This window comes from Kwoniella mangroviensis (assembly GCF_000507465.2).
Source record: "Kwoniella mangroviensis CBS 8507 chromosome 1 map unlocalized Ctg01, whole genome shotgun sequence".
NCBI classification, from domain to species: Eukaryota; Fungi; Basidiomycota; class Tremellomycetes; order Tremellales; family Cryptococcaceae; genus Kwoniella; species Kwoniella mangrovensis.
Genome location: NW_027062533.1, coordinates 10,802,284 through 10,829,194, shown reverse-complemented (window position 1 = coordinate 10,829,194; position 26,911 = coordinate 10,802,284). Strand labels below are relative to the sequence as shown.

The following is a 26,911-nucleotide window of genomic DNA, read 5'->3' as shown; positions in this document are numbered from 1 at the left end:
CGGTGATCACCGCACAGACCCAGACCCACACATCTTTCCTAGTCACGTCCAAGTGATTCCATGGACATGTACATCCCGAGTCTTTCATGTATGCATACATAGGAGAGCCAAACAGCAGATACACCATGTCATCAGCTCAGGACGAAGCGAGGCTTCAGAATGCGAGAGAGACAATAGATTGTGAGTCACTCATGCGATGTTTCACAACATTGACATTTCCCTCATTGACCATCACTGAAACAGCTCTGCACGATCTATCGCAATTACTGCAGACAGGTAAGTGAAAGTACAACTCAGTTTGACCACTGGCCATAGCGCAAATATAGCTTCCTCATAAAGATGGTCGCTAATAATCGTGGATCTACAGGCTTGGACAAGAACACTCTGTCGATATGCGTTGGAATGATCGAACAAGGTGCTAATCCCGATACTTTAGCTGTGAGTCGAGCTGGCGAATTGGCTTGTATCTATCTTGCTGACCTTTGAACATGGATGTAGGCTGTGATCAAGGAACTGAGGAGGGAGAACGAACTGCTCAAAGCTCAGAAATCGGATCAGTAGTGAAAGATCGGAAGGAGAGTAGAGGGTGGATTTCTTTGAGCGATAGCCATCCTTGTTGTATAGATTGACATGTGTATGTAAACTAAATCTCAAATTGGTGGACGAGGCAGCGAAAGGACAAAATAGGAATTGCATGCAGCGATACATCATTTCTCTCTTCCATGCGTACTCCCCTTCACACCTAGCACTATAACAATTTTTTTTATTTCATGGAGATGTGACAAATTACTCCTAATCCCTCTTCATCGCTCCACCTCCTACAGCCAAAGTCAAAGTGGATGGTAATTTGGTTTCGCCGACGGTGTACAAGAGCCCGATCGATCCTACTGCGACAACTACCAGGAGGACAGTTGAAAAGATGAGGATGATGAATGGGCTATTCAAACCATTTATCATGATATCAGCAAAAGTCCATTGAACCTTCATCCACAGATATATCTTTCCTCAGGGATATAGTCGATTGCTAGTTCATGATATCCATGATTCTGATGAATAGGACAGAGGTATCATAGACTCACGTTGAATAATCGTCCTTCTGACATTCCACTCCGGCATATCCATCTCTACACTTACATCCCCAACATTCACCTTTATCTGATTTCCCTTTCAAAGCGCAGATACCTCTACCATTGCATGAAGTAGATTCAGAACAAGTATCATTTGATGTGTAACAGGCTTCTGCCAAGTCGGTACCGTTCTTTGCCCTGGACTGGAGGGTGATAGGGACAGATCTTGAAGTGAGATGGGTTGATGAGGATGAAGGTCGGATTATAAGTAATAGAGGAGGGGACTTGGGTTGAGCCATCTATATAAAGTATGGATCATAATCAGCTGAGCTGATCTTTGTAGAAGACAGATATCATGAGAGGTATGATGGTCTGATTGCCAGTCCGAGGAAAGCAAGACCACTAGTTGCACTATCTCTGACTATAGCAGCAGAATCGTCCACTCACAGACTCAAGTCCAGCTTTGACCCCCAATCTACCATTCTCCCAAACCTCATCACCTTTTCGTACATCCTTCAAACCCGAGATGGTGATTGCTTCCCAAGGGTATGAGCCGTGGTTTTTGTTGATCCAGGGGATCGAATCGGCCAGAGCGGTCAAACATGAAAGTTCGTGTCCAAGGATCGAAGCGGCTTCTACGAGAGCAGATCAACACATTCAGTATGATATTATGACGAAGACAACAAGTGAAAGGCAATCTTCTGGATGGACGTGAGGAGAGATACAAAGCTAAGATTGGAAGAGACGTGTCATACTCACTGGTTCCTGCCATTTCAAATACATCTTTGAAACCTTTAACAACATCTGGCAATTCGTTCAATATGTTATCGAGCAACGTCTTGGCTTGTTCCACATATGGTGAAAGTAAGTCGGAAGTTGTCAAGTCATCTTTGAGGTAGAAGGAAGGTTGTTGGTTTAAAGTGGTGGGCAAGACGTCTATTCCAATATATGAATATCAGTCGACTGCTGCGCTACTTGAAAATTCATTTGGACCTCCAGTAAGAGTGAAGAGTTACTCACCTTGAGCATCTACACCACCTTCAATCACCACTACTCTCGCCTTACTTCCCGCAGCAGCAGGACCATCCCAAAGACTCATGAGGTGGGACCAAAGACCTTCATCATTGGGGATCTCATCGAAATCATTCAACGGTTCTCCAAGATGATGCGATAAGACTGCTTTAGCCTGATCGGCCGATAGGGTAGGCACAGGTAATGACGGGTCTTGATTCTGAGTTGATGGAGTAGGGTATAAGTAGATTTGAAGTGGTTGTTGCGATTGAGATGATTTGGCGAGAGTGAGGGGGAGGGCGGTGAGTGCGAATAAAGATGAGAATCGCATCTTGCCGCTGTGTGATATGCGGATGCCTGGGGTGCTGATATCGGGCGGTCGGATGCACTCCTGAGGGTCGATACACCGAGGGTATGTATGAGGTAGCAAGAGAAGGAAGGGTGATATGAGCTTGAGATGAAAGGAAATGGAATGAATGTGCTGTAAGGTGCGAGTGCAAGTGCAAGTGTGATCGGGTGGAAGATACCGAGTCTTATGGCCTAGGTCAGTGGCGCACAACTCAAGCTTCATCTTGATTGTGGTTTCAATCTGCTATCATAAGGATAACATCCATAGATCTCACGTCAACGTTGCATAATCCCAATCGAATATAATCATACAGTACATATACAACAATATAATGCAATGCTCCTGGAATGGAAATGCTATGACTAGTGACACTCCACTTGACTTGTCAGACATTGGTTTACACTTCATCGTCCACCGGTCGAGGTAGAGGGAAAGAAACTCTTAGATTACCCGCATCTTGAAGTAACTAAGATCAAACGCATATTCATCAGCATCGGCATCGGTCTGATATGGACTAGACCGGATCTTCCCATCTTGAAACTACCTGGTGTTTTTTATACTTACCCTATCAACATCCAATGGAGGTAAATCCAAAAGAAACAATTTAGCTTCTGATCCATCTAACTCTTCGAGCGTTCTATGTATGATCGTCAAGGATGGTCAAGACAGAATCAGTGTTATGCAACCATCGAGAGATTGTATCGTCTTTTCGATGAGATAGATAGGATCGACTCACTCTTTACACGTTGACAAGATTGCTACGCAGACATAACAATGCAAAGCGAACATATCGTCGGAAGCTAGATATGCGTCTATAAGTCACACAAAAGAAAGATATAGGTAAATATCAGTTGCTTTATCAGGTACCACCCGTTTAGAGTCAAGGTATATGATCTGAGGTGACTTGAAGTGGTATTGACTCACCCCATAATCGCAATACATCACTCAGCCACATCTCTTTAGCCAACAACGTCGTCATCCAACTCATTGCCACTTGTATATAAGGAACTTGTTCGTCTTCGCAATATGAATGCAATTCAGGTAGGGATATGCGAAAGAGGGTGAGGAATGATGCCAGACGTGAGGGTATCGATGGGAACGTTTCTAAATTCGTATCATACAAATATTAACCTTATTCCAAATCAAACCAAACCAATCCGATGTGTGGCACAGAATTTGGAGGGAAGCGAGAGAACACTCACTCATCCTTTTCATCAATTTCTGAAAACCCAAAAACACACCCACAGGTCTACTCAGAACGCATACAAAGGGAGTAACGAGGTATATCCAATTATTCTTATCTTCACATTCATCCCCATAATAACTTTTTTTGGCATTTTCGTCGTTGTTCTTTCCTAGGAGATTCTCTGAATTGTAGTATTTGCCTAATACCTCTTCTATGATCGATATATAAGTATGTCTTGACGGGGGTGAATTAGGTGGTGGTGGAAGTATCCTTGATAATTGGGATCGCAAAGTATTCAGATTATCATCTTCTTCGCCATCTTCTCCATTCATACCTTCTTGACCATCATCATCCTTCGTACCATTGTTCAAATTCGAATTCAAATTTATTGGAGGTGGTGGGTTCTTCTCTATCGACGTTAGCAAAGGCGATACTCCATTCTTGTTATTGTTATTCCTGATATCACCTCCGATTGAATAGCTTCTAGCTGGATTTTGATTATGATTTTGATTCTGTTTGTCTTTCCCTTTATTCGACGAGTTACCGTTCCGTCCCTTTTCAGCAGTTAGAGAACTGATCAGCCCCGCGTACGTCTCATTCCTGAATCGTTTGGTATGATGACCCAAAGCTATCCTCATGAGACTCGCAGTAAGTCCCGAAGGTATCTCGCGAGGTAAGGCCTGATAGGTCGTATTGAGTGATAAGAGGGAGGTGATCTCGGCTGTTTTGTCTTCTGATAATACTTCGAGAAGATATAGCCATACTTCCTACAACATCCAATTGCGATTGACGATCGGTATCAATTCATATGATACGAAGGATAGGAGGAGATGATACTCACACCTCTCACTCTGGCAGCTACTCCGTGACGAGCATGTTCCTTCAACTTGTCTACCTGCACATGCTGTTCGGCGTTGAGCAGCTATATAATGGAATGCTCAGCAAGATGAGTTTCATAACATGCGTTGATGTACTTGCGACTCACCTCTACCCAATCTTGGAGGTTGGTGCTCATCTCATGGGTTCAGATCGGTCTATGCTGCTACATGCATCTATACATTGTTGTTGGGGCCAACGACTGAGATTCAGATCTGTTGCATGCATAGACTGATTTATTGGGTTCCTGAGGAGTATGAGGTAATGACGACGTGACCGTGGGAAAGTAATCATTCCGCACCATAGAAAAGTTGTACTCATTCCATTCCCATCCCCATTACCGACCACGGTCACTCTACAGCTAACAATTATTTCTCCTTCTCTGATCAGACAGTACTTCACCACCATAACGAACATATACAGAATGTCTTTCAGAGCCCTCAGACCTGTCCTTCGAGCCGGTACCAAACTCGCTGCCAGACGTGCTGTAGCTCCCGTAGCTCGACCTATGGCAGTCCGAGCGTTCAGCTTGACTGCTCGACGAATGGGTAGCGGAGAGAGTGAGTGTGGTCTGTAATCCCCGCACACATCCCTCCCGATCTATCGCATACCATCGTGTCAAACTGACGCAGTGCTACAGTGCTGATAAGTGTATTCGTGATTTAGCCGACTCGACACTCGCATCAGCTCTTGCCGCCGAACACAAATTCGAACTTGAGAATGCTGCTCAATTACCAGAAGTACCAGCTTTCATCGAGACTTTCAAGACTCAGGGTGTATGGGAGATTCAAGATTTCCCAGGGGAAGATGATGTGACATTGACTAGGAAGTTTGGTAATGAAACGTGAGTGATGACAGTTATGTCCAAAATCGTTTCCTATGACAGGTGGAACTTTTTGATGATTACGGAGCTATACTGACACTGTTCGTTTCTGATATATATCTAGTCTCAAACTCACTTTCCAAATATCCGATCTAGATTCCTTCGAACCACCTCTGATCGAGAACGAATCAGGCGAAGAGATTGAACCCAGCGGTCCAACGAGTATAGCATGTTCTTTGGTAATCACCAAATCGGCAACTCCAGGAAGTTTAATGGTAGATTTGGAAACTTGCGATGAAGGTTTTGAAATTACCAATATTGCCGTGTATGAGAAGGCTCTGGCGGAGAGAGAGGGTGCGGAGGGTGATTGGGAGAGGAGATCGAAATATATGGGTCCTCGTGAGTACTCTTATCATATGGATACAGAGATACGAGAATAGGAGATGATGGAATATCATGAGCTTGTCATCTCCACCGACTGAGTCTATGTCTTTAATGTTGTGTGAGTATAAATTGATGTCGTTCACACCCGCAGAGTTCGATCACCTCGACCAAGCTGTGCAAGAAGCATTTGGAGCTTATCTTGCTGAAAGAGGAGTCGATGAGGCCTTGGGTGAGTGAACCCTACCACACCAATTCGAGTGAAATAAGTCGAGTCAACTGACAATTGATTTTGGTTAGCCGACTTCGTCCTCTCATATTGCGAGCACAAGGAGCAGAAGGTGAGTCCCGTTTCTGACATTCGCAGGCCTTAGTAGATACTATATCTTGGATGTCGGCCGCGGAACTCGAACAACGCTTACCATTAACACGTTACATAGGACTACGTATCTTGGTTGGACCAAGTCCGAGGATTCGTAGAGCAATAAATATGTGATCTGAGATGATCCGTAATACGGCAGTGATCTTGATTTTTGATGTTGGGATACCATGATTAATGAAATTGGTCAATAGATAAATGCTGTAACGACATGCAAACACTCCTCCAATGTAATTAAAACTTATGGCTCCATCACATGCAAGCAGACCACACTGAATCATCATGAATTAAGAGAGGTTTGTATTTTCGTATTCATCTCGAAAATTTCCACACAAATGAAAAGTTCAGTATACAAGAACTTTTCTAAAATATCATACGACTATTTATATTATTATTATTAATTATGATTAAAACGTCAAAAGTCATCCTGTTACATGAAGAGATTCTTTTTCTTCTTCTTATCATAAAATGTATAAAACAAACGATCCCAAAATTCCCTTTTGTCACATTGACTTAATCAACTATAATCCAATTTCCACCATCTATTATACTCCTCAACACCTTCCTACTTCCCTCTCCATTACTCTCCTTTCGACTCATATGTAGTGTTGATAAGTCGGATAAGTGCGGGTGAGGAATTGGTGTATCTCGTCTCTTCAATTTTGGTCGTTTAGCCAATCCCGGTGTGGACGAAGGAGAAGCGATGGTTTCCCCAGTAGACAGTGAGATTGAATATGGATCGTAATTGAATTTATCGTTATATTCACCAGCCATCAACCTCTCTTCGACCTCCATCTCCACGTTGGTCATTGATGGTGGTAGAGATAGTGGTGTGGGTGTAGAGGGAGGAGCAACGGGAGATTCCAATATGGGAGTAGCTGGCATTAAAGGTGAACTGGTCGACGACGAAGTCGAAGCAGAAGATGGTGTTCTTCTAGGTGTAGGCTGAATCAATTCTGTTTGTGGTGAGGTAGGAGTATTTATGATTCGCCTAGATGAAGAAGCTTTTCGAATAAGTGATGGAGGTGTGGGAGTATTCATAGGTTTCTTCAAGTGGAAATGAATAGGTTGGGCAGTATAGCCATAAGCGTGTGGTTGAGCTTCGAATTGAATATGATGAAAGTACGAAGCGTAAGACCCGTGGGTCAATGTGTGAGTATGTGGGAATGGGGTGAGTGGTCGTGACATTGTCATTGTTGACATTGTATGATATATTGTTTAACGATATGAATTATCTTTGGTTTGGTAATCCCTCAATGGTTGTTCTTTTTATGCTTGGTTTGGTTGTATCGTTCTCTGATGAGGAAACAAAAGGAGGATCTCTTGCTCGATCTGAAGCGTAGCTTATATATCATATTCACATGCATGTGTTCGATAACGGTATTGATAATCGTATGCCCGAGATTATTCATAGCTTACTCACCTGTCTACTCTGTCTACCGAGATGGAAACAGATGAGATGACCGCTGGCCGTGGATCAGCATGCAAAAAGTAAAAAGATTACTAACTAGATCGGCTTTTGCTATTCTTGGCATGAATTGTACGACTGCATATTTTCTGCTGACGCATCTCGGTCCCCGCATCGCTACTGCTTTAAATCAGGCACCCCACGCTACTGCTTGACCGTGGAGGTCAGCGGATACCTCCGATCACCCAAAGACACGCTCGGCCGCCCGGTGGAGATTGACCTCCATCCATGCTCTTAGTTGTGACTCCACTACTCACCAACCCCGATGCATGGTAAGTACTATATCGATACTATCCATGGTAGAGAGGGGTGCATGCATGCATCGTCGGGTGGTCTCATCGACTCACATGTAGTGTGAGATACTGTACTAAGACATGGAACGATGTGTGTAACCGTTTGACCGAAGGTACACGATTTACGCACTATCTGCCGTGAGATCTGGGTCTGAATAATCGCATCTCATCTTGGCACTTGGCTTATTAAGGGATTGATAAGCGACAAAACACACTTTTACTGGACCCATTCCATTCCTTTGGTCGAGACTCGTGGTGCATTAGTCGGATATCAGATCCGATGGAGAACTCGTCGAATCGACTCATACGAGTGATGATCATGCAACAAATCACAATAGCTCGGAGATTCACGGGCACTAGCTTAGACACAGGCTACTCAATGAGCACATTTTTCTAGAGAGAGTGAGTGATTAACATTCATAGGCGGACTGAGCAGCCGACCAAAACATGCCATTCCTGAGAACAACCTTTGATCGCACGGCGGCCGTGAATGTAATGAACTGAAAACCCACGTCAAAGAAACGACTGAAACCATTGCAGTCCTTCGGTCTTGAGTGAATGCACATAAAGTTATCGAACATAGTAAAGAGAAGGCAAAGAGACGATCACCGCCGGCCGGCGACAATATGACTGCTGACCGAGTCACAAAGTTTTCTCGCATCGTGGAGTGATGACCTTTGACCGAGATGATCTTGGAGTAGATCTCCTCCACAGGGCTCAAATCTCCTGGTGGAGGAGTTGAGGTATGCGCCACGTCGGAATTTGCATTCGGAGTTATGAGTATAAGGGAGTGCCACTCACTCAGTGTGTGTGGTCTGAATGCGAGTTAGTTGTTTGTCATCGCAACCTTGATCTTGATCTTTCTTCTTTCTCTCCTTCTTCTCGCAACACTCAAGAATCATTTATTACTCGCTCGACGTGGATCCGATTTAGACTGACTGGAAGGTAGCAAATTATCGCTTGACTGAGTGCACGGAAACTCAGACCACACTATTCATCTGATTTCGAAGTTAGCTTTTCCACCCCGTTCCACAACCAACCATTCATCCTCTCGCTCTTTCGGTCGAGTTAATAGAACATAGGGATTGGGGAAAAGAGTTTGGGTAGTCTGCGAGACGTACCATTGTTGTACTCCTGCTTCGTTGATTCACTGCCATCTTTCACTTTGGATCGTCTGATCAATTGATAGCGATTGGAAATTCTCTAAGATCGTTTATGCAGATAAACTCTTTTTCTGTTCTTTGGGAGTGGGCTTGCTTATCTTTGTCTTCACTATACTTGACTGAATCATAACCAAATAACGGGAAAACAAATCAACTCTTGGCGATGTCATATCAAACTTATCCTTACCAACAACAACCTAGCGCAGGGGGAGGAGGGGGTTACTATGTTCAACCTCCTCATGATCCATTCCGAGCCTATTATGCAGATCGATTGAGACAACTTACGTTCAATTCACGTCCTATCATTCAAGATCTATCGATGATGGCTGGAGCACAACGTGATCAGAATAATTGGGATGGGATGAATGCGATTGTACAAGAGATCGAAGAGGCTACACTTAGGGTAGGTTCTTCATTCTTTGTTGGTGATAGAGACAGAATGAGATTATGCAATTTTCAATTGTGCTTTGTCCTCTGTTTTTTGTTCTGATCAGAGAGGAAGGAAATGACAAGCATGGCAAAGTACTTGTTCTGATTTTGGTAGACCGGAATTGACACTGAATACTGATAAAATCATCAATCATATATAGGCATTACCAACTCAGAAATTACCATTATTATATCTCATTGACTCGATTTCAAAAAACATCGGAGCACCATATACGACTCATCTCTTACCGCCAATCATACCGCGACTTTACCTACGGACCTATCGCGAGGTGGACGGAGTGACCAAAGCGAAGATGGAGGAGATGATCAACCTATGGAGAACTGGTGGACCCAATAGGACGGAATTATATGGTTCGGGAGTAAGGGAGCAGATCGAGAGGGACATATTTGGAACTTCATATAATCATACCAACGGTATGAATATGAATGGTTTACCTAATTTACCTAGTTTGCCGACGGTACAACAAGTTAAGAACGCTGTTCAAGGTGCGTTAGATAAGAAACAGCGAGAGGCAGCTTCGAAGGCTTGGGATATGGCTACGGGACAACAAGTAAATGCTTTAACAGGTATATTAAATTTATTAAATTCTACAAATGTACCTCCTCAGGAATTAGCTCAGATAATGGATCAAGTCAAAAGTATGAATGGTCAACCACAATCTCAACCTCCCCAACCACAACCACAACCTCAACAAGTTTTCACTCCGATGAACCAACCTGTTACGCCCAACTGGGGTGTTCCACCACCTCAACAAGCCATTCCACCATTCCCCCCTCATTCAAGTAGAATACCACCACCGCCCGCTGCGGGGAGACCACCATTCGTACCTAGACCAACGCCTACACCCCCTCAGGCGAGTCTAAATACTCCTTTACACATGGCCGGATCGACTACACCTATTCCAATATCCAATCCAGTAGTACCGCTTCCTGTCCAACTGCCAACAATGGCCAACTTACCTATCGACGTCAGCAAAATCCTAAACAGCTTGAATCAATCTGGTGTGGTAGGTCAATCGAAGACTCCCGAACCTCAAGCTCAACCCTCCACTCCTACTTTATCGCAAGGTGTACAACAGAAGCAGCAGCAGCAGCAGAAGCAGCAGAAATCGAGTTTGGAGGAATATGAAGATATGATCATTGGTTTAGGAGTATCACTAAGATCAATTGATCTTAATGCGTGAGTGTCACATTCTTATCAAAACCATCCTGCATATTGCTTCTCTTTTGGGGAGAACCTTGTATGATTGAGTCGAGCTGATAAATCGAGATGTTGCTCAGCCCTCATATCCTCTCTCTTGAACATCTACCCCAACGATGTAAACAATGTGGCATGCGATTTGCCAGTGACGATAATGCGAAATTCCAATCTCATATGGATTGGCATTTCAGAAGGAATAGGAAAGAACGTGAATCCGCTGGGAGAGGTTCTCGGAGACGTTGGTTACCAAGAGCAGAAGTAAGTGTTTCTTGTTTTTTTTTCTTCTTCTTTCTACCCTTTAATGCAAACATTCGCTGATTAACGGAATTGGAAATAGGAATGGATAAATGATACCTACTCCTCTTCATCGGCTGAAGCTGGACCATCTACCAATCCCATGTTGAACTCGCCTGGTAAATCCGCTTCGACAACCATGACAATCTCAGCAGAGAGGTTACAGCAATTAAGAGAGAAATGGATCAAAGTACCTTCATCTAATGCAAAGGCCAACTCGGTCTGTCCGGTATGTAAAGAATCGTTTGTGAAAGAGTGGTCGCAGGATGAAGAAGAGTGGATATGGAAGAATGCTCTGAATATCAATGGAACCGTGAGTCTCGTCTTGGCTTGTCTCGTCTCATATTTCAGCATGCATTCCATTACATCAAATCATTGAATACTGATTGTCTTGTCTGTCTGTGTTGGAATCGTAGATATACCATGCGACGTGTCGAGCCGAACAATTATCAGCGATGAGAAGATTGAAAGGTTCCGATCCGAATAAACGAAGTACGAGTGGAAGTCCTAGACTTACACCTCAACCTTCTGAGCAGGTAAAAGCTGAAACTACCAATACCACGACGTCCTCACCTCAGATGAACGTTAAGAGAAAGGCAGAAGAAGAAGGAGAAGCGGGAGGACAGAAAGGTGATGATGAAAAGATGAATGATGCTGTGGGCTCAGAGAATAAGAGAATAAAAGTTGAACAGGAACAAGAACAAACAACCGGATCGGTTGCTCAATCGCAACCAAATCGACTTGGGGATAATGTTACTCCAGTGACAGTATTGAGTGATATACCGAAAGTGCAAGTCAAGGAAGTAGAAGTGGGAGTGAAGGTTGAACAGGAAGAGGAGAAAGAAAAGATGGATGATCAACTAGCGAGTAATTTGGAGAATAGTGGAATAGTGTGATGGGGTATTAATTCAGCATGTAATTCATTGGCCCATATATATTATTCCTTTTATTTCACATTATCATACCAGCGGAAATTTCATATTCTCATGCATTGACCGTGTCCTCTCAGACTCTGGGTGTCGTAGTATCGGGATAGCATGAGCCTAATTTGCGATTCGAGTACAATGAACGTTTGAATCAATGATCGTAGGTACGAGGGCAAAGACAAGTATTGCACAAACTATCGTATCGTAGGGTACCTTGGATTGTTTTGATTTGATGGATCATCCCCCCACTTCAGAATACAGTATCATCAAATGCCAAAGGACCTGTCTCACACAATGTACTTGTAGTAATCATTCAACGTAATAATCGACCATAACATCTAATGGTCATCATAAATACATCAAACATCCTCTTCTTCAATGTATGGACGAAGAATACAATACATCATTCGCTACAAATCTAACATAACGATATACATTGCGAACTATTTTCAGAGCAGGAATACAGTTTCATCACGACATGCCACCTAAACGAGAAAGAACACCATCATCATCCGAAAGGGAAAGAGATCTCAAGCCATTCGTCGAAGAACAAAATGGAAATGAAAAGAAGAAGAAACTCGCCAATTCACCAAGTAGAGTAAGCTCAACTTGAGTTCATCCTTTTCCATTTCATTTGCTGCCGACTTACTTGAGGGTCACCGTAGACAAGCTAAATCTGTGATATTGGATTATATACTGTAGACCAAAACATCTTGGACATCGTCCGAAGAGCTGAAATTCCGAGAAGGTATCAACGCAATTGTCAAAAAACATCTTTGGAATGAATTGAAATCTGATCCTGAAATGGCCAAGAGAGGTGCCAATGGGGTAGCACAACATTGGATCGCTATGGTGAGTGTTTCTTCTACTGAAAATCATCTTTGTCGATCTTTAAGAATTGTTATTTGAGATATATACAATTCTGAGCTGACGTTAGATTTTATATTCACTGCCTCTTGCAACCTTGCAACCAGTACAAAAAGATGTGACAGTTGATCGTTGGAGGGAAGATGGATTCTATTTATTATCTAAGTTTCATATGTACATATATATGGATCTTTGCTCTCAATAGCAGAAGATGCATTGTAACATATACGTATTTATGGATTTCTGCATCACGCAAATCTAATCTAAAATACTCTAGATACTTTGTCAAACTTCTAGAGAAAGCTAATTCACTCGTCTTCCTCCTCTTCTTTGACCTTTCTTTTCTTTGGTGTTGTATTACCATTTCCACCTTTGTCTTTCTTGGGTGAAGAAGTGGGAGTAGTGATACCATTACTATTACCATTCTTGGTTCTACTTCTACCCAAAGATTTGAGCTCCTCATCTACCATACCTGGATACTTTTCTGATAATTTCTTCAAGATCGATTGAAGTTTCTTATTAATCCTATCTCCACCATTCTCCGATACACCTTCAAGTCCTGGGAGCTGGTAGATATCTGATCGGTGGATGAGGGATTGTCGAATGATACCTCGAAGTAAAATCGCCTAATTCACCGAAAAATAGTTAGTCTCGCAAAGTCGTACTGATAATTAGAAAAGGTGGTAGAATCCTATGATCCTATGATCCTGTGCCGCTCACGGTATGGTCATCGTTCCATGATTCTTTTTCTACTTTAGGTGGCATCGTACCGTTGTTGTAGTGTAAGTGTTTTCGATTGACTGATGAGAGGATACGAATCACGTCAGCTCAACATCCTAAATTTATAAAACTCATGCTGATGTACGATCTAATGAAGGGTCGAGCTACTCACTAGGTGATTAGGTCGAAGTCAAGTTGAGGGATCCGATGCGATATGGTTCTATTGAAATAGGGATAATCAAAGAGAAGAACGAGAAAAGAGTAGAAAAGTTTTCAAGAGGATACGATGGATTGATCAAGAATGACAAGATACATACATTTACACTTATGTGGTAAACTCCCATCATGTTGAGTGATTTTCAGCCTCCTTTCCCTTCTTTGGTCTAACAGAGTGGGGGAGATGATGAAATCGTACATGTTTCGAGTCAAAGGCCGATCATTGTCTGATGGTCAAACCATTCATTCACTCTACTCGGACACTCTTTCACGACCACGATAGTCACTTTTCATTCTTTCAATAGTTCTTCTTCTATACTCATTTACTGTACATATATTACAGCACATACATAGCTCCTATAGGACCTTGCTTCATTCCCTCAAGTCGTACAAAAAATCTTACAACGATGCCAGTCAAACGTGAACAGACTCCCGACTCTACCTCCGAGAACGACCTGAAACCACTCGTAAATGGAACTACTAAGAAAGTTAGGAAGACACCTCCTTCCACAGCTCGAAAAGTGAGTTCCTATCTTGACTTTTCGTCGTGGTCACCAAAAGCCTTAATGTTCTTTGCTTCTCGATTACCATCAGTAGGATGATCTTCACTAACAGTAATACTTTCCCCGACGTAGGAACGTAATTCATGGAGCGAGGTCGAAGAATCACATTTCAAAGAAGCTATCAACAATATCGTAAAGAAGAATATCTGGTCGGAAATCAAAATGAACTTTCCTGAGTTGGCTGGGAATAGGAGTGCGGATGCATGTATCAATCATTGAATAGCTATGGTAAGTGTCATTGTAAGCTGCGTATACATACTTCCCATTAGAAATTGAGTGTCACCCAAGATGTGTTGAGCTGACGAGATGTCAAATGAAATAGTATAAAAGAATGCAAAAGCCTCAAGATGGTAACCGATCATAAACCATGCTAAATAATCAACCGGGTCAGAGCTTCCGAATAGCAGAAATTACTTAAAGAGATCTATGCTCGTAGTTTCGTTGGAAAGAATGCATCCTCTTGATTACAGTAAATACATATTCTGGGCTCGATGCTCCTTGGTCATCATCTTTCATCGGACTTGAGCACGGATTCGTCCGAACCAATTTCAGATAACTTAACTTAGGACACAACATGGTACGATTGCAGGTGATGTTATCGATATCAATCAAGTTGATTAGCTGCATCTGTTATTTCCCAATCCGTCTGAATATGATGACCACGAAGTGGACCACATCCTTTGGATTGATCTGATTAGATTTAGCGAGTTATCGGCAGTCAAGGCAACAGAATGAACTAGTTCCTGATGCGATGGACTTGGTATTCATCACAATGCTATGAGTATCATCTTCTGTGGGATTCCCATTTCTCGTTATACATCAGATCATTCACCTCAGTCTTCTTACCATCTATCATCAACTATCACGGTCATCTTATAATATTCTACCATTAACACTTAAAAACCCTCAAACAACCATCATGCCAGCCAAAAGGGAAAACTCTTCCGACTCGGATGAGAAACCTAAACGCTCAGTATCGGGCTCACCCAAGAAATCTCGAATTTCTCAGGTGAGTGTATAGCCGAGTTCTTCAATCTTATCCTTTTCTCATACACAAGAGATACTTACTGCATCTTATAACTCTCTGCTACCACTACAAGGAGAGACAGCTGACAGAAGGTCTTGAATAGGGTAAAAAACCATTCACTTCCGAAGAAGAAACCGCATTTCTCGAAATTATCGATGAAATCGTTAAATCGAATTTGTGGAATGCTGCTAAGAATCGTCCCGAACTTGCGGATAGGAAGCAAGCTAGTGTTCAAGGTCATTGGGATGCGATGGTGAGTTTTCGCCATTTTCTCCTGCCTCTATCCCAAGTCTTTGATACTAGTCTTCAATACAGTCATCAAACCTTGAGCTGACGTGACATCATACTATCTGATTATCCTAGTTTAAGAAGATGAAAAGACCTTGATCGATCGTTAGCCCTCTTACAAGTATATATATAGGTTTACCATCATATTCCCTATTCATATATATATATATATATATATATGAGATACTATGCTTGACCATCCCAACGTACTCTCAATTTCTGTGCGGTGGGCAATGTGAATTATTTACCTAAGTGTCATACTCGTATACAGCTCCAAAGGGATCGAAGTTTGTCTCAAACCTCCTTTGTCCTTCTCTCCCTGATGGTCGAAAGTTGTTACTTCCATTTTTCCCATAGGCTATTGTCTTCATCTCTACTTGAACATATTGCACATCCTGGTTAATTTCATCATTCAAGCGTCGAAAGCATCTGACACTGACCCCATCAATCCTGTCCGCCACAGTCCGAGTCCTCGATCCGAGACGACCTCCACCTCTTGTGTCCAAGCGTACACATTCACTCACCCTTCATCAAAATGTCAAAAGTATCTTTCAAGGATAGAAATTCACTCATCTCACCTGATACTCCCATACATACAGCGCGTGTGACTAGCACTACCACCGCTTCCACAGCTGACACTGAAGATACCACTCCGACCGACAGCGAAAGTCAGAGTGAAAGTGAACGAGAGACGGGAACGGAGCCGGACTCTGCTTTCCCCACTTCTGCACCTGTCACCGCTGAATCGAATATAGCCAAGCCAAAAGCCAAGTACAAGAAGGAAGACAACGAGTTAGATAGTGCTACGGATATATCGACCTCGCAAACAAACTCGTCTCTAGGAGAAAGTGATAGTGGACGAGACTCGACTGATCGAGGTACGACCAGTGGATTAGAGGGATCTTCGATTTCAACGGGTACGGACGAGTCTGAGGTAGACAGACCCAATCCATCAGAGAACGAAAGGAACTCTCAAGGACCGAGTAAAATCAAGGGCGGCACATCTCACAATAAAAGTAAAAGGGAACACCAATCTTCAATTGTCTCGTTGTCGAAGAACAAGAAATCATCAATTAGGAATTTGAGGGGCAAATCTCTCAGAGAAGGTGCCGGCAACAACACAAGGGCTGGGACAGAAGCTGTCGAAAGAAGAAACAGATCGACAAGGAAAGAGTTTGGCTCAGAACACGTCGAAGAAGAGGACGGAGAGGAGGATTACTCTGACAGTGAAAGCGAAGAAGAGGATTTATCCAGCGCGGATGAGGAGGAACAGACCAAGCCACCTAACCAAGCTAGACAACGGAGTCAGAGGACCTGGAAACACGAAATGATCCGCTTAATTTCCTTATGTGAGTTTTTCTGCTCGTTCTCGTGTCTCATACCGATTAGCACTGAAAAGACCGAAATATAGATCTCGTACCGGTCTTATTGGCCATACCTACCTCTCTCCTCCTCTCACTCAATATTCAGCTCCTCACACCTCTCTACAACTCTATGCCCCTCTCCCGGCACACCATAACAATCCATGTTGGATATACGATCCTGTCAGCCTTGATATACTGGTATATCACACTATCAAGCTCTGCAAGAGAATTCATATCTGCAAGGGTATGCCTTGGGTTGGCTGCACTAAGTGGGGATATAATAGCAGTCTATGGTAGAAAGGTCGGCATGTGGTTGGGTCTCTCATTAGGACCCGAGTATGGTGCAGTAGCTTCTAGAGCTGTATTGGGTGTGGGTATTGTAGGAGGTGCTTCGGGTTTTGCTTTATTGTGTTTCGTAAGTTGCTGAGTATATTCCTTTCTGAATGCAACTACAGCTTATTCCCTTACCCAAATATAGGACCATATATCCCCTATACTACCCGCAAGCAAGTCTACAGATCGACCCAGAAATTTAGGTTCGGTTCTTTATAGACATGGGTTTTACGCATTTCATATCTTCACTTTTGAGCGGATATGGACGAGTTATCTAAACAGCAACGTCTCCATCCTGGATAAAGACCCAGAGAAAACCGTAAGTTCACTATTGTATAAAGCTCACATGTAGGGTGACTTAGGTTAATTGATTTGCTGACCATTGATGATATGATATCGTAGATCTTATTCCTCTCATTACTCTTGACTACGTTTTCCCTATTCCTAAGATCTAGTACATCTTCCACCCCATTCCCTACTCGAGTCAACATAGTTCTTGCGAAAACACTCAAAACATCCGAATCAACCTCTTCGAAAATCACTAAAATCTTACCCCGTCAGGCATTCCCTCTTTTACTTCTGGTTCGAATACCACTCTTAATCCTTGCACTACGACAACAAGTGTTTCTTCGTCCTTCCCTCAACGAACCTTATCTGACGGCCAATGGAACATTGAGATTGATAAGTTCGGAGAGAAGTTTGACAGGACAGGTCGTAGTGGCTGAAAATCTAAAAGATGGATATAGGTTTTTGAGATGTGATCATTCGATTTTAGGTGGTAGATGGATAAGGGAAGTTGATGATCGACAGGCTAAAGGGGGTAAAAGGACTGAACAGGGTGATTCGTATGTTCTCCACTTTACTTTGCCCAATAACTTGAATACCAGATGGAAAATCAAACACGTCAGACCCATCTGCGCCTTGGAGTAAGCTGATATGACGTTCTGGGTAGCATTTTCGCCACATTCAATCTACAGGAGATTGCCGTCCTGGCTCATCGATCTGAATCCTCGGAGTCACTCATCAGGACTTTACAGCTTACCACTGACTTGCAAGTCAGTTTGGAAGGTGAAGATGAAGAAGAGAAATTGCCAGAGAGAGCTTTGATTATGTCAGTTGACTTTCCCCATTTCTGCGGTTGGAGTATGAGCTGATGTGAATAACGCAATAGTGGTCTTGGTGTAGGAATAGCCGCTTCTGCATTTTCCAGAAGAGGGTTATACGTGGATATCGTCGGTCAGTCCTCCTCGGTCAGGTAATAATGTACAGGTGGCTCGCTGATACCATTCTTCTGGGAAGCAGAAATCGACCCATCAGTCTACCTGGCGGCTCAGAATCATTTCCAACTCTACACTGCTAACGTCGCATCGACCAATATCATGGACGGATCGAGGTTCGTCTCTCAACTAGCAGATATGAAGAGAGCACAATCTTCGCAGATCGACGAAGATGAGGATTCGCAGGTGGTCGTGCCGATGTGGGATTATGTCATACAGGATTGTTTCACAGGGGGCAGTGTCCCTGGTGAGATGTTTACAGAGGAATTCTGGCAAGATCTAGGCGAGTTGGTGAAAAGTGATGGGATTGTGGCTATGGTAGGTGTAAGAATCTCAGATTTCAAATGGCTCGAGAGAAGCTGACGGAGAGAGTGAAATTGGTATACAGAATTTTGCCGGTGTAATTGGAAGTAAAGCATCAAGGGCTGTTTTAGTGACTTTGACGTCGGTGTTTTCGCAATGTAGAGCTTTCGGCGATGGGTTTGAAGTGAACCAAGGTCCGGATGATCTGGTCAATATGGTACGCCAGCTTCTATCTTAACGTACCTTGAATAGTACAAGCTGACCACGAGCCCTGTGATATTAGGTGGTATTCTGTACGGTAAGTGATCGGAATTCAGAAGATTCGCAATGTGGCTGAAGGAAACAAGCTGATGATCAATCACCTTCGATACATCTGTAGAAAACATATTCTCCTTTATTGACTTTCCGTCCGCCAACACCGTTTGACGGTCTCCGATCGCCCCTTCGAGCTCATGTATACTCCACATTCCATCCTCATGAGATCCAGCTGGATAGTATAATATCAGAAGAAGATATTGAAAATCCAGAATTGCATCTTTCCAGAGGCCAAGCTGGAAAGGAATTGAATAAGTGGCAAGTCGGAAGTAGTCTTGCTACTTGGAGAGCAATGAAGACTAGTAAGTGTTTTGGCATGACCATTCATCTGTCCCATAAAAGAGAAATTTGTCATGCTTACTTTGTTGATGTTGATTTCGTATAGTTTTAACACCAGAAATGTGGTTGGCTTATTGATAGAGGTTATGCATGGTTCGTTCAATTGTTCATTCGTTTATAGACATACAATCATATCACAACATGTATACACAGGTTTACGATTTTACAATAATAACTTCGTTGTCACGCAAGTCAATTTACGTCCTCTTCATTTCTTATAGTACACATAGTCTGAACCTTCAGTGTTCGAGTACAACTTAATCAGTTTGAGTCTTCGTATCATCTCTATAAATCATTACCGAACATATCCCACCGCTCTTCTTATCTTGTTCAACGATCAACCCGTCGAACCCAATCAGCTCTACGTAAAATTCAGAATCACGATGTATATCGTCAGCAATTTCAATCACTTGTACATTTTGACCATGAATTGTCATCAAACACAGAATAGAGTCATGTAGACTCACTACTTTGTCCCAAATTCGATATTCCATCCAAACCACCTTCTACCAATCTATCAAGTATCATTGCATCTCCCTCTTCCTCTCTTTCTTCCTCCTTAGTGGTGCTAGAATTTTTGGAAGATTCGTTCTCCGACATGGCAGCACTATTAGGCGAGCCATTTCTTTTCTTCTTTTTCCCACCGCCTCCGCCTCCGTTCCCCGCAGGAGGAGGGGTAGGTACGCTCAACCTGATTTGTTCCACGTACTCTTCCGATTTATCGCTCTTGGACAAATGTGATCTGAAGGCTGATACCTTGGAGGTAAGGTCGAGCTGACCTGAAGGGGTGGGAAGGATCCATGGACATCGGGCGTACCGCTGGAAGAGGGGAGTTCCAGGCTATGTATGTCATATCATTATTTTAGTATTGAGTCAAAACACGAGAGAGAGAGAGAGAGAGAGAAAGGGAAGGGGGATCGGGTTGTGTCAGTTTAAGTATAATTGGACTCACAATATTCGAATGACATAGAATCTTCATTACGACTCCATCTTTAGATATCAGGAAATCTAATCCGTATTGAAAGTAGTTCCAGAAACCTATTTCCAACCAAAGAATCATTATCACCAATCAGCTTGGGTGACCTGACCGAAGACATAACTAGATTCAGCTGAACTCACATGCTCCTTTACCATCTTGATGATCATCACCACCTCCCCATATTTTCGACAACCTATCATCCTCTTTCCAGAATTTCCTCAACGGTGCGCCCAAGTCCAATAACAAATCTTGAGAGGTGGTCTCGCCGATAGTAATGGGGATGATGTGGTCCTCGTCCAAAGCTAGGGTTATACCCTTATTTGGCTACCGTTATAATCAGATCGTAATCATAAGCTTCTTCTGTTCAAAGAAATAATATCAATGCCTTTGGACGGGGGAAGTTGATCAAGCTTACCTGTATGACACAACTGATCAATTTCGGTTCCAGCTCTTCATCTTCTCTTGGTCTCACTACAATCTTCTGCACGACATCTTCCCTTGGACCAAATCCCGCGTCTCCCAAATTATCCGAATGAAGTATAAATGATATACCTGGGAAATCCAATTTATCGCCCGCTTTGGAGATGAACGTAGGTCCCATTAATCTACCTACCCGAGCTCGAGTCAAGGGCATATGTGCAGAACTGAGTATTTGAGTCTCGTATGATAGTTCTAGGTTGCTGTTCAAAGAAGATGAAGAAGAAGGGAGGGGAAGGGTGATATTTATGAGTGATAGGAGTTGATATATTGGTGATGGCGGGAAATAGAGAGTGAGATAGGGAAGATGGATAGTAATGGCTGATTTGTGTGGATTCTATTGTATGTTGATCACACACTGTCAGTATGTAGTCTTTTAGCAGCACGACAGCCATGAGTATGAGTACGAAATGAAGGATAGATTGAATTACTATTGGACGAAGATTATACACCACACTCACATCTTCATCCCATGATACTTCAACTTTAGGATATTGCGTCCTGTGCGTACGTATAAGTTCCAGGACATGCCATAGATTGTCGCCTACATGCCAATCATGACCATCATCAGTATATGCATACAGTACGCCTGACCTCCAATGATGCCGTACGCTCGATGGGCTGATGGCAAATCACCAATAAAGGGACGAGACGAGTGAGAGCTGTAACATACCGAGTTGGAATATCCCTACTCCTTCTCCCGGGGTGACCTCGTATGTGGGATTCAAACTTGTCGTCTTGAGATTCTGGGTACCGACCTCTATCATCGTTATCGCTATCGTCTGTTGGATGTGATGTTGAAAGATAATGGGAAGATCAAGCAACGATAACCTCGAGTCTTTTGTTGTTGTTAGTCGAGTGCAGTCAAGTGATCGCTCTTACGTCATTACCCCTTCAACTCACTTACCCGAGTACTTTTCTCAATCTCCTTTCCATCTACTTTCATCTTACATTCCCAATAAACACCCTAGGCAGCAGACCGAGCAGAGGGCAGTAACCCCTAATGTCTACATCAGAAACATCTACATCGCCTGTACAGCAAAATCCGCCCACCACCGTCCGACCTCCCCAAGTAGACATCGACGCGATCCAATCTTCCCTCTCGGCACGAAGCAAGAGGCGTCTTTCCCTCCGAACGATACTGAGCTCTTATAAATCGCAGAACAACCTCAAAGGAAAGGCTAAAGCGGACAATGATCAAGCTATAGCAGAAGATGATGAAGAAGTAGAAGAGGAGGAGCAAGTTTTTCAAGTTGATACGAGTGAGAATGAGACATATGAGAAATCGAAAGGTGATCCAATACAGATAAACAAGGGCCAGAAAGAGAATGTAAATGTTGAGGAAGAATGTAAAGTCGAGTTTGAAAAGGAATATGTATGGGATGGTGAGTGATTCTGCTTCAGAGATGACCATGAATAAGCTAAGTTGTGTTGTGACTGAATTTGCTATATAGTGCTATTCGAGAACCAACGGGGGTGAGTTGAACACATCTAACTCAGCTATTACCATCATGACGAAAGGGCGGGTAGCTGATCATACTTTATTTTGGAGTAGAATATACATCCTAGGAAAAGGTTATTTCTCTTCCCGAAGTTTACTCCCCGCCGACCCCTCAGCATTCACCCGACCGTCCAACCATATCCCCTCAGCTTCAAGCCTGAGCATGAAAATGAGCATGGGCAAGAAGCGGTCAAACCGACAGCTCGACCCAGGAACCTCTGGTTCACCTTCCTATACCTCTCAGCATTCAGACGGACGTCAGCCGGGCAAACTCACACGATCAAATAAAACGTCTTACACACTCGAGAGCTATCAACCGCCTTTACCAGATTGGCAATACCTCACACCGTGGATGATCAACATGCGCACGGGCACAGACGAGTTGGGATGGAGGTATAATGCATGGTTCAGACCGAAAGGGTGGTCTAGCCATTCTGGACCGTTGGGTTGGGGTGGGTGGGTAAGGAGAAGAGAATGGATTAGACTTAGAGCTGTTGGCGTCACTGAAACCAAATTGGTCGATATGCAAGGAAGAGAAAAAATAGAGAAGAAGGGTGATAAACTCAAGGATGTCTTGAATAGTGAAAAGGTGGATGGGAACGTTCAGGGGATATTGGTCGTGATGGGGAAGATGGGTCTGGATAGACAACGATTAACGCTCTGGAGAAAATGGCTAGAAAAAGAAAAGAAGGAGAGCGAATGTTGGAAAAGGTTGGAGGTACTCTGTGGGGATGAACAAGCTGTGAGTTAAACACAATCATTCATGAACTTATCTATATATACATTTATTGTATCTAATCGTCCTCCTAGCTCAACATTCTACGCAAACAATTCACCTATCCAACCGTCTCCTTCCCTCTATTCTTACATATCCTAAAATGCCATTCTATCAAAATACCCGACTCGTTCTATGATATCTCCAATTCCAACTCTGAACCTTCCAATTCACCGTCTGACCCTTCCACACCAACTTCAAATTACGAAGATAAATTACCAACTCAACTTCATCAGAAAGACCAGATTTCATCTACTTCTCCGAGCTCAAAGCAACAAGATACCTAATTCCCCTCTTTCGCTTTATCCTGAAGATACACCCTCAACTTCTCCAATGCTCTGTACCTATGCGAAATTTTATTCTTCTCCTCACCGTCCATCTCGGCGTAAGTCTTCTGACCACCCAATTCAATAGGTTGGAATATCGGGTCCCAGCCGAAATGCGTTGGACCCCTCGCAGGAACGATATTACCTTCTGTCCTTCCCTCGAACAAGATCGGTTCTTGACCTGGTCCAGGTGAATAGGCGAATGTACATAATGCGTGGGCTCGAGTGGTGTTGAAGCCTTTAAGGAGGTTGTTAAGTCCTATATCAGAAGTACGTTAGTATCAGAACAAATATAGGGACGTAGTAGTGTGGAATGCTCGAATCATGTCTGGTCTGTTTATTTGTTGTAACATAGATAAAGATTTGATGATCATGTTGATGCATTTTCAACTCTGTCACTCACCTTCATGTCCCAAATTACCCAAGAAGTCTTTGATATATGGACCTGGTAAACCGTTTAGGGCATCGAAACATAATGCTGTATCTTCAGTTACACAAGCTGTACCCAGCTATATACGACAACACTATTAGCTACTTTGACTTGGATGATTGAGATTGGAGATGTACCTTTTCAGCTGCTGCCTTGACTTTTGCGATAGCTACTTCCTGGGTAGTACCTTGAATCTCCGGTACTATAGTGGTTCAGACGATCCTCGTCAGCTCTCCCATATGGATGAAAAGAGTTCCCAGCCCAACGGGAGTGACCTACCATCGACAGCTTGCGAAGTGACGCTCACTCCACTAGCTCCAGAAGCCAATATAGCTTGTACTTCCTTCAGCTTGTTGGCGTTCCCAGTGACGAACACTACTCAGGTAAAGGCAAAACATCACAATCAATCGTCAACCTTTTCCTTCATGTCTCGGCCGGACTGATCTCCCCGAGAGCGCAGGTGCATTCTGCGGTGAGACTCACCAAAAGAGGTCATTATGATGTGATCTTATGTCCGGTGCTTATAGGTTGATGAGAAGAAGAGAGAATGATCGAATAGATATCAGAGGCAAAAACGAAGTTGATTGACTTTGATCCAACGACAAATTCGGTACAAGTCACGAGTAGACCACCTCCACTCTGGTGTCGACTCGCCTTGTACAGTGCAATCAGACAGCCGAGGACAATGACCAGACATGCCTCGCTTAAAAGATGCCTGCGAGCAGGATACCCTATGATATTACATGCATGTAAGCTATCATGATTGACCTTGAGTTTCGCAAATGTTGATCAAGCTAAGAGAGCGACCCTCGCGAGTGACAGCACGAGATGAGAGTCATCTACATATTACAGATAGATGCCTTGACAAAGTTCCAAATAAGATTCCGAGGTCTTCTTTCGTCCTCCCAGTCCTGATCCACGGTGGTGTACATGACATGTGATGGTATATTACATACATATTGTGTCACAATGCAAGTACTATACCTATGACAGATCACCCAATCCTTCCAAGAATCTCTTATACTCGTCATCCTCTCCACCCCCCGTTCCACTGGTACCATCCACTTTCGGCTGATCACCCAGTACACCCTTCAGTTTACCCATCAACCCCCCACTACCACTGCTCTGTACCGTTCTCTTCCTCTCATCACCTTCTTCATCTATCTCTCCAGCACCAGGAGCAGCATTGATTATACCTCCTCCGGGACCTGTCTTGCGTTTCTTCACTCCACGAGGAACGAACACTGTCGCTTCTTTTCTGAGATCTCTCAATACTGGGGCAGCAGATATTTCACCTGCTCCAACTGGCTTAGTCACTTCAATTGAATTCGCACTAGCTAGACCAGATATCGTAGGGGCGGAGGCGTCCGCAGCACTGGAAGAAGGCGGTCGAGCAGGTAAAGCATGTTGGGCAATCCTATGTCCCTGATACGTCTGTGTGGGAGCATCACTCAGTGGGTCCTGGACCATGGGCGGAGGTCGATTATGCTGTACATGTCTCGGTCGAAATGTACTTGGTCCAGCTTGCCCGTACGGTTGAGATTGTGAGTGAGCATGTAGTGGGACAGCTACCGGACGAGGTAGGGGTGGTCTGAATCCTGTATTTGGTGGTGGGAAAGGCGGTATACTCGAACCGAATCCCATTCGCATAGGTGGTGGTGCAGGTACAGCGGTAGGTTTTGGAGGCGGCGGACCTTCAGGTAAAGGTATATCATCTGAATCATCCGAGTCGTCTGAATCTTCTTCTTCTTCTTCTTGTTTGTCTTCGGCGCCTTGAGGTGGTGGTCCCTCGGGCATTACGATATCTTCATCGTCATCGTCGTCATCATCATCTTCAGATCCTTCTTCTTCCTCTACCTCATCAGGAGCTGAAGAATTAATATCATGTATCAGCTTGATATGAACCAATCATTTTTTCAGCCGACATTGGAGCAGTAGTCCACTCACTCCTCTCTTTATATGGCATACCAGGAGGAGGTACCCCAAAAGGATTATAAACCGGATCATAATAAACGGATTTCTTAGGATCTCTCAATCTGCCATTCTCGTCATACAGATGTTTTTGAGATTCTTCCCTTGTTGTCAGACCACCTTCATTCTCTTTCGGTTTACGTACTCCGAAGACTCGATCTCTAGCTTCGGGATGTTCAGCCACATAGGCTTCTTTGGTCTTCTTGATGTATGAGAGTTCAGATTCGAGCTCGGATAGACGAGTCTTAGAGGATGCATCGGCTATGGACAACAATGCAAATTGCCCGGAGTCAACACCAATCCAATGTCAAACCAAAATTCGACTCGTCATGAGCTAGCTAATCAGCTCAAGCTCGCAAACTCACTTTGGGTTTTGAGATACCTGATGCCAGCCTCTAGCTCCCTCGTGTCTTTTTTGACAGTCTGCGCTTCTCGAACTTTCTTCCTTTCTTCTTTGTTCTAATGTTCAGTTGAAGAGATATCAGTATACCACCGATGTCTTGTACGAGTCCCAGATATACTCGGGTACACACATACCTTCTTCAACTCTTTCGCTCTCTGTGCTTTTCCTACGAAACATCAAGAAGGTTGTCAGTTTCCACTGGTGATATCACATTGAAGGACATACAAACTCACGGAAAGCATCAGCTGGGTTGCTACTCTTCTTTGCCATCCTGCGATCCCTCTTTACGGTTTGCCTGCTTGGTGGTCGCACTCGGTGGGCAGGTCCTTGATGGAAGACGGCGAAGGAGAGAAGAAGTTGAGGACAAACTGTTGATAGATAGACCACCTCCACTGTTTGCAGTTGCAGTTGTCGATGTATCTTATCGATGTTACCCATTTAAGTATCCCCTCGTCCTGGTTGTGCGTCATGAGCCTGAGCAGTGACAGGTGATGAGTGACAACAACAGCAATCAATGCATTCAACGTATCTACTCTATATCTACTCGAGCGTACCTCAGTCATATACTTC

At 43.6% G+C, this 26,911-nt stretch overlaps 15 protein-coding genes across 15 annotated transcripts; 8 read left to right on the top strand and 7 right to left on the bottom strand.

Annotated features, from left to right (window-relative positions):
* Window positions 1-125: 125 nt before the first annotated feature.
* On the top strand, window positions 126-561 carry I203_104114 (mitotic-spindle organizing protein 1; the record flags this gene model as incomplete). Its single annotated transcript, XM_019149681.1, has 4 exons — window positions 126-180; window positions 244-276; window positions 368-438; window positions 499-561. 4 exons carry the CDS (start codon window positions 126-128, stop codon window positions 559-561), a joined length of 222 nt encoding a protein of 73 aa, XP_019001224.1.
* A 231-nt stretch (window positions 562-792) lies between these two features.
* On the bottom strand, window positions 793-2,409 carry I203_104113 (uncharacterized protein; the record flags this gene model as incomplete). The annotated part of the gene is made up of 5 exons (XM_019149680.1): window positions 793-937; window positions 1,080-1,366; window positions 1,515-1,702; window positions 1,827-2,003; window positions 2,088-2,409. 5 exons carry the CDS (start codon window positions 2,407-2,409, stop codon window positions 793-795), a joined length of 1,119 nt encoding a protein of 372 aa, XP_019001223.1.
* A 415-nt stretch (window positions 2,410-2,824) lies between these two features.
* I203_104112 (uncharacterized protein) lies at window positions 2,825-4,628 on the bottom strand (the record flags this gene model as incomplete). Its single annotated transcript, XM_065517468.1, has 7 exons — window positions 2,825-2,893; window positions 2,992-3,064; window positions 3,164-3,239; window positions 3,352-3,531; window positions 3,630-4,380; window positions 4,455-4,535; window positions 4,599-4,628. 7 exons carry the CDS (start codon window positions 4,626-4,628, stop codon window positions 2,825-2,827), a joined length of 1,260 nt encoding a protein of 419 aa, XP_065374286.1.
* A 285-nt stretch (window positions 4,629-4,913) lies between these two features.
* On the top strand, window positions 4,914-6,181 carry I203_104111 (uncharacterized protein; the record flags this gene model as incomplete). The annotated part of the gene is made up of 6 exons (XM_019149678.1): window positions 4,914-5,049; window positions 5,156-5,333; window positions 5,437-5,711; window positions 5,848-5,925; window positions 5,994-6,034; window positions 6,134-6,181. 6 exons carry the CDS (start codon window positions 4,914-4,916, stop codon window positions 6,179-6,181), a joined length of 756 nt encoding a protein of 251 aa, XP_019001221.1.
* Window positions 6,182-6,585: 404 nt separating this feature from the next.
* On the bottom strand, window positions 6,586-7,275 carry I203_104110 (uncharacterized protein; the record flags this gene model as incomplete). The annotated part of the gene is made up of 1 exon (XM_019149677.2): window positions 6,586-7,275. One exon carries the CDS (start codon window positions 7,273-7,275, stop codon window positions 6,586-6,588), a length of 690 nt encoding a protein of 229 aa, XP_019001220.2.
* A 1,884-nt stretch (window positions 7,276-9,159) lies between these two features.
* Window positions 9,160-11,837, top strand: I203_104109 (uncharacterized protein; the record flags this gene model as incomplete). Its single annotated transcript, XM_019149676.1, has 5 exons — window positions 9,160-9,399; window positions 9,587-10,626; window positions 10,728-10,905; window positions 10,985-11,254; window positions 11,358-11,837. 5 exons carry the CDS (start codon window positions 9,160-9,162, stop codon window positions 11,835-11,837), a joined length of 2,208 nt encoding a protein of 735 aa, XP_019001219.1.
* A 508-nt stretch (window positions 11,838-12,345) lies between these two features.
* Window positions 12,346-12,793, top strand: I203_104108 (uncharacterized protein; the record flags this gene model as incomplete). Its single annotated transcript, XM_065517467.1, has 3 exons — window positions 12,346-12,465; window positions 12,570-12,719; window positions 12,764-12,793. The coding sequence occupies 3 exons, from the start codon at window positions 12,346-12,348 to the stop codon at window positions 12,791-12,793; spliced, it is 300 nt and encodes a 99-aa protein (XP_065374285.1).
* A 249-nt stretch (window positions 12,794-13,042) lies between these two features.
* On the bottom strand, window positions 13,043-13,499 carry I203_104107 (uncharacterized protein; the record flags this gene model as incomplete). The annotated part of the gene is made up of 2 exons (XM_019149674.1): window positions 13,043-13,360; window positions 13,455-13,499. 2 exons carry the CDS (start codon window positions 13,497-13,499, stop codon window positions 13,043-13,045), a joined length of 363 nt encoding a protein of 120 aa, XP_019001217.1.
* A 578-nt stretch (window positions 13,500-14,077) lies between these two features.
* On the top strand, window positions 14,078-14,452 carry I203_104106 (uncharacterized protein; the record flags this gene model as incomplete). Its single annotated transcript, XM_019149673.1, has 2 exons — window positions 14,078-14,191; window positions 14,306-14,452. The coding sequence occupies 2 exons, from the start codon at window positions 14,078-14,080 to the stop codon at window positions 14,450-14,452; spliced, it is 261 nt and encodes an 86-aa protein (XP_019001216.1).
* A 700-nt stretch (window positions 14,453-15,152) lies between these two features.
* On the top strand, window positions 15,153-15,647 carry I203_104105 (uncharacterized protein; the record flags this gene model as incomplete). The annotated part of the gene is made up of 3 exons (XM_019149672.1): window positions 15,153-15,242; window positions 15,364-15,513; window positions 15,624-15,647. The coding sequence occupies 3 exons, from the start codon at window positions 15,153-15,155 to the stop codon at window positions 15,645-15,647; spliced, it is 264 nt and encodes an 87-aa protein (XP_019001215.1).
* A 436-nt stretch (window positions 15,648-16,083) lies between these two features.
* On the top strand, window positions 16,084-19,557 carry I203_104104 (uncharacterized protein; the record flags this gene model as incomplete). Its single annotated transcript, XM_065517466.1, has 11 exons — window positions 16,084-16,897; window positions 16,960-17,327; window positions 17,391-17,564; window positions 17,648-18,090; window positions 18,198-18,356; window positions 18,417-18,481; window positions 18,548-18,840; window positions 18,911-19,042; window positions 19,109-19,123; window positions 19,205-19,442; window positions 19,526-19,557. 11 exons carry the CDS (start codon window positions 16,084-16,086, stop codon window positions 19,555-19,557), a joined length of 2,733 nt encoding a protein of 910 aa, XP_065374284.1.
* A 179-nt stretch (window positions 19,558-19,736) lies between these two features.
* On the bottom strand, window positions 19,737-21,702 carry I203_104103 (uncharacterized protein; the record flags this gene model as incomplete). Its single annotated transcript, XM_065517465.1, has 7 exons — window positions 19,737-19,840; window positions 19,947-20,319; window positions 20,432-20,517; window positions 20,599-20,782; window positions 20,874-21,272; window positions 21,397-21,479; window positions 21,609-21,702. 7 exons carry the CDS (start codon window positions 21,700-21,702, stop codon window positions 19,737-19,739), a joined length of 1,323 nt encoding a protein of 440 aa, XP_065374283.1.
* Window positions 21,703-21,938: 236 nt separating this feature from the next.
* Window positions 21,939-23,187, top strand: I203_104102 (uncharacterized protein; the record flags this gene model as incomplete). The annotated part of the gene is made up of 3 exons (XM_019149669.1): window positions 21,939-22,320; window positions 22,390-22,411; window positions 22,491-23,187. 3 exons carry the CDS (start codon window positions 21,939-21,941, stop codon window positions 23,185-23,187), a joined length of 1,101 nt encoding a protein of 366 aa, XP_019001212.1.
* A 307-nt stretch (window positions 23,188-23,494) lies between these two features.
* On the bottom strand, window positions 23,495-24,463 carry I203_104101 (inosine triphosphate pyrophosphatase; the record flags this gene model as incomplete). Its single annotated transcript, XM_019149668.1, has 5 exons — window positions 23,495-23,796; window positions 23,941-24,046; window positions 24,105-24,169; window positions 24,247-24,342; window positions 24,451-24,463. 5 exons carry the CDS (start codon window positions 24,461-24,463, stop codon window positions 23,495-23,497), a joined length of 582 nt encoding a protein of 193 aa, XP_019001211.1.
* Window positions 24,464-24,951: 488 nt separating this feature from the next.
* On the bottom strand, window positions 24,952-26,611 carry I203_104100 (uncharacterized protein; the record flags this gene model as incomplete). The annotated part of the gene is made up of 5 exons (XM_019149667.1): window positions 24,952-25,835; window positions 25,915-26,199; window positions 26,304-26,397; window positions 26,476-26,507; window positions 26,575-26,611. The coding sequence occupies 5 exons, from the start codon at window positions 26,609-26,611 to the stop codon at window positions 24,952-24,954; spliced, it is 1,332 nt and encodes a 443-aa protein (XP_019001210.1).
* Window positions 26,612-26,911: the final 300 nt, after the last annotated feature.